Here is a 7,486-nt window from a genome sequence, read left to right on the forward strand (position 1 = left end):
TAAACGTCGTTTTTCTGCTCCCCCGCGTTATTCCGATTGCTACTTTGCAGTATTCAACATGTTCGATGCTCCCTCCTACTCAGCATTCATCTATCGTTCGACTTAATCACTTCCTCGTGCCTAGAGCTGCAACGTCAACGTCACTGCTCTCGTTGGTCACCTCAACGGTGACACAGCATGTTCGTACAGTGTCAGACCCAATAAGTAGCGCTCGATCGCCAGCTTCTTGCACCTGACTTTGCCAGACGATCCAATTAAAATCTATCCCACGATCGGTAGAAGTTTCATCATGTGCTGGCGCACTACAAGACCTCCCGCGGGCCAGCGGTTCCCCACAGTCCGCCGCATATCGGGCTCGCTCCACAAAGCTACGCGGTGTATTCAGTCCTGAGCCATCGAAGCCATTCCGCGCGCGCTCAGTCAGTGGTTCCGCATGACGAGCGGCCTCGGTGGTGCCACCCTCCAGCTGATAGTGTTCAGACGTCAGATCGGCGCATTCATAGCGCACCAGGTCGGCTTTCGATTTCTCTAAACAATATCGCCGCATGCCCGCGCCCGCGCCCCGCGGAGACGGGACCGCCGCGGCCGCGCGCCGCGTGCCGTCGCCTATTCGCGCGGGGCACGCCGGCGCTCGAAAAACTGGCGCCGGCCGATTTCTACTAGCGCAGACGGTAAAAGCCGCCGGTGAAACGCCCTTTGCTGGTGGCGGCGCGCACCAATGAGGCACGATTAGTCGTGGGACACACAAGGGCCGATGATTGCGGCTAATGGCACGCCTTTCCAGCGGCGACAATTGATGTCAATTAGACCGAAGCGTTTGGTCAATATTTGGGCTTCACCGATTTGATCAGTTAGCATTGTCGAGGTGTGTCGACTGAAAGATCGAGGTACTAACAAAACACCGTCGCTGTCTTCGTGCTACTCGATAACCAATTACATGCAGCACGAAATGTAACTGTCCATAGCTTCGGATATCGTTTGGTATGGTTTTCAGATTGAGAACAACTTTACGTCCAATTACCTGCAAAACAATGGTATGAACGTCCCGTACTGAAAGCGGCGCAGTGCCAGTTTGCTTAGTTAGTCCACCACGACACGCGAGCGGTGTGTCCACCAGCCGCGCACGGGATCGGTTGATCCACAGGCCGCGGTCAGCTGCCGTGTCAGTGTACAGAGAACGCTGCAGAGCAGCACGGCCGGCAGATACGCCCGGATCAGCCCTGATCCAGGAGACCAGCTTCGGCAGCAGTGCGGACTGCCACGGCGTCGAGCCGAGCAGGCACGATCCGCCGACGGGCTGCAGAACGGCCACGACAGCTGCCGCGGCCGCCGGCTCACCAGTTGTGACGGTGTTCGACAAAAGGCGGCAACGGTGCTAGACAAGAGTTATGGAGGCAGCGATAACACGGGTTCAACGGACGCTGACGGCACGGCCCGAAGCATCTGTAGTTATGTTCCGGATTCGTGACGCGGTCGTGCTAATCCTCCAATCGATCTGCCCTGATGCTTTCGTTGGTCCGTCACTACATAAGATCAAAACACCTCTGAACACGGGTCATTATGCGTCGGCGCATCTCCGCGCGATGCAATTAACGAAGCGTGTCGGCCCTGGACGACGACATTGGCAATGGAGCACCCAAGTCGACCGAAGCCGGCGGCGTCCGTGTACACACCAACGCTCTGGGCAAGTGTTGGCACGCCAGCCCAGTGGGCCGTCACCCGCTGAGAGGGCACGTGCTGCAGAGCCGCGGCGCGTGCCACCACAGCCGCCGAGCCGGGCGGGCCGGGCGGCGCCGCCTCGCCAACCCGGCCCCGTTACCGAGCGACGGCCGGGCGCGCGGCACGGGCCGCCGCCACCGCACCGGTCCGCCTCCCACGTCACCGCGCCCCAACCCGGTCAGGACAGGTCAAGTGGATACGGGCCGGTCGGGCGGGCTGCGCGTGTCGCCGCCGCGCAACTGGGACAGCGCGCGGCGCGGCGTCACAGCCGACCCGGCGCGCCGGGCGGCCGCTGCTTTCATGCGCGGCTGCGTTGCTCTGTTCTCCAGTGCGACGAGGAAGGAACATAGCGGGAAATATGCAGCGTTTATTTCACTGAACAGTACCGTGGCGCACGAAAAGCGAACACTCGATACCCTGGCCGTTCGTGCAATTGCTTGCACAGTGCTAAAAGTAAGCTTCGGTCCCATGCGTAGTTATCTCGCGTGCAGCCCCGCAGCTCAACAGCACGCTGGGGCTTCGAGCACCCGCGCTAAAAACGACTATCCAAAGTATCACAGGTATGCCAGCAACGCGGCAGTCGCCGTACAAGCCCGCCGACAGGAACAGTCGCGCGCAACCTGCCGTTCCCGGTGCTGCGCCGAACAATCGCTGCTGCTTGACGGAGTCCGGAGGTAGTGTGCAAAACTCGACCACGTGACAGGACAAGGACGCAGTGCAGGCAGCGCGCTCGAAAAAGGCGGAGGTCTGCGGGAAACCAGACGAGAGCGGGAAGTATCCGACATGCAACACAAGCGGCATGCCAGAGTTTCGCCACAGCCTCGCACCCCACGCCGGAGCGCTCAGCGGTCGCCGACGAGGATTATTCGGGTCAAGCGAGGTCGAGGCGGCGCCGAGGCCGTCTCAACAGCGTGGACAGTCGCACATCGCACGTTCTGAAGGGCACGTGTAAAGGACGCGCGCATGCAAAGCACAGAAGACAAACGCAGAGGAACAGTGCGTCCTGGTTTGTCGACAACCGTCCGCAAACATTTTCAAGTAACTTTCAACCCCTCGCTCAGACCGTTTCGCGACGACTCCACGCCCAATGTGATTCCAGCGACACCGTGAACGCATGGCGCGTCTTTATCTAATCCACCCGTCCCGACATAACACGGCCTATTCTACAGTACAAAACTTCTGAACTGTAACAAGCTATAGCCATTACCGGTTTCTATGCGCAAGCCAGCAGCAGAGCACGTAGAAGAATAACATCACAGCACAGTTTTTTGCAAGCAGCAGCCAGCGTGCCGAGTTGCGGGAAGAGCAGGGTTGCAGAGGACATCGGTCCGCACAGTTCACGGGCTGTGGAGGACTAGCAAGCGGACAGGTAGCAAGCGAAGATGCGCCCTGAAACCGCCACATGGAACGAGGCGGCCGTTTACAGGGATTACGGCCAACCACCTGCCTGTCAGGCGCTGGCTGCGTCTGACCGCCGTCGCCAGTCGCCATCAGAGCGGGCCAGCGCACCGCCGTCACCAGAGTCGCCATCTGAACGGGCCACCGCACCGCCGTCACCAGAGTCGCTCCCAGGGCGGGCCACCGCACCGCCGTCACCCCGTGGCGCCCGCCCGCGCTCACACCACCGCGTCACGCTTCGGCCAAGGTCACCGCCGCAATATCACCCGGTAACGTAGAGATAACGACCGATTCCCTGCTCGGAGGAACGCAGGCTCACGCTGCGTTTAAGATTTCTGGCTGCCACAGGCTAGCTGCGCCCCACAGCGGAAAAACAAACGGCAGTAGCACCCACAGGCGGCAACACAAAATGATATGCGAGAACGGTAAGAGCGTGGCAAAGGCTTGGTTGAAACAGCGATGGCTGTTCATCTAAAAACAATCTTTCGTCGTGTAGCACTATCGTGACTGCGAACACCAACGACGTGTTCTTCACCAGCACTCCATCGTCAAATACGTAGACATTATCAGCTTGCTTACAATCATGTGATACCAAACAACTGCTAATCTTCTAATCTGCTTCTAGTCATGCAATATTGCGCAATGGGTAGCTATAAGTTGCCTGATCACTCAGATTATATCACGGCTTGTTGCATGTGATGGTCTATGAACTACATTCTCTCCAACACATCACTGTTTGTGGAGAAAGCAGTCACCACAAAGTGGAAGAGAAATGCAAATACATGAAAGGGAGTCAAAATTATTTGAAAAGGGTTTCAAAAATTAATTCCTTAAAAAATCAATCGTTACCCTGTTACCAGACTACCTGTCACTCATCGCACGGCCTATGTACGGTAAGGACTGAACAACATGCTGCACACAAACTAACTGGTCTGATACTGACCGTTGCGGATGTCAAACGAACCCATTCCCTGCAGCGGCACGCTAAGGCACTTACGTTGACACGACGACGATGCGACGCCACGCGTCTCCGAGCTGTACGAACACGTGAGGGTATAATTTCAAATGCAGCGCTCATGATCACTTACCCACTCGGCAACCCAAAGACATTTCATCCAAAAGCATCGCAAGATTGATGACGTTAACGTCGGAAACGGTCCCAAGCTGAATTATCCTGTTTTGTCAACAGGTGGCGTTATCAGAAGTTCTTCTCGCGGCCGAGCTTGCGGCTCATGGCCACCACGGAGACGGCCACAATCAGCATGTTGATGGCGACGGCCAGCAGGCCGCCCCAAGTGGCCCAAAGGTCGAGGTCGACGCCGTCCGGGTGGTGCGGCGCGCGCGCCTCATCCATGTCCAGCCGGGCGCCGTTCATCTGCTCGTTGGTGGCCACGATGCCGAGGATGTGCAGGAAGTTGTGCGAGTGTCCGATGATGTCGAACGTGCCGGGCGCCATGCGCTCCGGCAGGTGCGTGCCGTAGAAGAAGGAGCCGAGCATGGAAGCGGCCACCTGGCGCAGGTGGAGCGCGTCCGAAGGCCGACACGGCGTCCACGGCCGAGTCTCGGCGCAGGTCAGCAGCCGGTACAGCAGGGGCACATTGTCCCAGGCGTAGGGCACCAGGAACGCCAGCAACCGCGTCCGCTTCTGCCAGAAGCTGCGCTGCAGGAAGCGCGACCGACACGCCAGGAACGTGCAGACGATCGTGTTGACGAAGCAGACGTGGATGAAGTAGTCGCTATAGACGGTGCCCAGGAGGTCCTTCGGAAAGCAGTAGCTGCGGTACAACACGCCCACACCGTAGCTGAAGATGCTGATGGCAGCGTAGTCGATGAAGAAGCCGACGTGGGCCGCCCTGACGGACATGGAGCTGAAGGCGTGCGCCACACACGAGACGAACGGGTACACGCAGGTGGTCAGCATGTAGCAGATGTAGGGCCAGGTGTACGAGTCGGAGAAGTCGAGCGAGTGCCGTAGTTCAGCCAGCTTCCAGATGAAGTAGAGCGACGGCAGGAAGTGCGTCCAAAAGTTGATGGTCTCGTTGGTGGCCAGGAAGAGGCCGCGCACGCAGACCCAGGGCGACCCGTGCGGCACGTAGCCGCTGATGATGCCTGCCGGACGGCCGGGGCTGTGACACCGGCGCGGACCGAGGCGGCGATATTGCCACCGATAGCACCGTGGACTACAGCAAACACGAGCCGCCGCCGGCCGCGTCCACAGCACGGTTCCACTGCAATTTGGACCAGCCAGACATCGATGACGGTATGAATCACAGGCGCCACGACAAACATCCACGCCTTGTGCGCCGTGCAGCCCGGGCACGGCCGTGACGTGCGGGACGAGCGCACGCCGACCGCGCCCGCAATGGGGTTAGGGTCACTGGGGCGTGGATGGCGACCGACCTCAGGTCGGTCAGGTCGCTAGAGAGGGGCAAAGAGGGGAAGGGGAGGGAGGCGGACCTCTCGTGGCTCACCCGGCTCCTTGTGCACGTCGGCCACCTCGTGCACGCTCAGCAGGCGAATCTTGCGCGCGCCGGCGTCATCATCGGAGCGCCGTTTCATGTACTGCTGGATGACGCTGGACGTCTGCGTCAGCCGCTCGATGACGCTGTACCTCAGCATGGCCGGCGGCGGCGGACGGCGGCGGGGCCGGCGCGGCGCGCGCTCACTCACGCGCCCAACGTCGTTACGACTGAAAGTGGCGCCGGCTCGATACATGACCCGCGCGACAACGCGCGTGAGGCTCCGGCCCCGGACCGCTCGATACCGACGTCGTTATCGGCTCCCCGGAACGACAGGACCGGCTGATGGTCCAATCGTGGTTTAGCGACACATGTTTACGCGCCTCGACAAATATGGTGAGATATGAGCGCCACATGCCTGGACTGAGCGCGGCCCGGGCAGTAATCTGCGCTCAAGGACCGTATCTGCCATCTTTGGGGAAATCTGCACATCGATGGACGACAAGCCCCTAAGCCCAACAACCACCACAGCAATCTGTCAACGGGACGCACGGGCTAGCTTTGGCTGTCCAGATGTCTCGATTAATTCAGTGTGAGCGACGTTCGACCGGAGAAACAGATTGTACAGCTGGACATGGATGGTGCAGTGCTGATTTTTGGATACATATCACGGCAATAAGTGTAGCATGTCAAATAGTCACCACATAGTTGCACTCTAATCCGTTACAAGATCGTTCTGGCTTTTGCCGAACTCTGCGTCGTGGTTCGTTTGCTTTGGTGGGCGAAATTTGCACAGTCAATAATCAATGTCTGACTAGCTACCTTGCAAAACCAAAGCAATGATGATGGTTTTGGATATAACCAAGGACCGCTTCATTTCCCGGTTTTTCGGCATTACGAGTTCAGAGTACTTATGTTAAGTTATCGACCCTCAACATATCAGAGCACACTGGTTACACAACGTTAAGGAAGCAACATTGGATACATACATATTCGTGGTCGGCGGAGGGTAATTTCAACTTCTTCGCTCTAAGCTCTACAGGAGCCCCTTGACCGTGATACATTTTGGCGACTGCTCATTAGACTCTTACATTTGACTTTTGTCCTTTTTACTTGAATTCATCCCACTTGTCCCTTTCCTTTTCGCTCCGCTTAACACGCGCCCGGGTGGCCGGCTGGATACCCTTCGCTTGGGTGGGTGGGTGAATTTGGCCCCCTGAAAATCTCGGGAACTAATAGAGCTAGAAACACCAAATTTTTAGGGTGTGTTGACCTGTATGTGAACTCACCCTGGTCAGAGTTTAAGGCTCCTAGGTCACGATCTTCGGGTCCAAAAGGTCAAACAAGGTCAAATTCTAAGTTGGTCTCCAAAATGCCCCCCAAACCTACATAACTGTTTCCAATCAAAAGGTCACAGGCTCATTTAAGGTCAGTGATCTTGTTTGACCTTTTGAAGGTCATGGCAACCAAAATCATACCAGACTGCTGAGTTTTGCATTTGAATAAGCAACAAAGATTATGCTAGGTAGTATATTTTTAAAAACAAAAGGTTAAACCAAGTCATTTAGGTCAATGACCTATAATGACCTCTATGAGAACCATGGAAGATGTATAATGTGGTTGCTGCTATCAATGAATTAGAAATAAGCACCAGAAACTGTCCCATACTGCAAGCCCTGGAGTAATAAACAGATTGGTTTTGACCTTGGTCTGACCTTCATACCCGACCTAGGTCAATGTGGTTTGCTCAATCAATATTTGAGTTGCCTCTGAAAGCATCCCGGATATGTATGGCCTCGTCTAAACTCCATTGTTGCATCAGATTAAATGATTCCCTAGAAATTGACTTCACTGAAACTATGGCCTGACTTTGACCTGCTATAGGTCAGCGACCTTATAAGGTACATTTA

At 56.6% G+C, this 7,486-nt stretch overlaps 1 protein-coding gene across 1 annotated transcript; it reads right to left on the reverse strand.

The window, feature by feature from the left end:
• Nucleotides 1-2,084: 2,084 nt before the first annotated feature.
• LOC119112504 (membrane progestin receptor gamma) lies at nucleotides 2,085-6,969 on the reverse strand. The gene is made up of 2 exons (XM_037236705.1): nucleotides 5,589-6,969; nucleotides 2,085-5,226 (listed from the first exon to the last, which is right to left on the reverse strand). The coding sequence occupies exons 1-2, from the start codon at nucleotides 5,830-5,832 to the stop codon at nucleotides 4,316-4,318; spliced, it is 1,155 nt and encodes a 384-aa protein (XP_037092600.1). The 5' UTR covers nucleotides 5,833-6,969; the 3' UTR covers nucleotides 2,085-4,315.
• Nucleotides 6,970-7,486: the final 517 nt, after the last annotated feature.

The sequence above is a fragment of the Pollicipes pollicipes genome, unplaced genomic scaffold (assembly GCF_011947565.3).
Source record: "Pollicipes pollicipes isolate AB1234 unplaced genomic scaffold, Ppol_2.1 Scaffold_7261;HRSCAF=8764_pilon_pilon_pilon, whole genome shotgun sequence".
Taxonomy (NCBI): Eukaryota; Metazoa; Arthropoda; class Thecostraca; order Pollicipedomorpha; family Pollicipedidae; genus Pollicipes; species Pollicipes pollicipes.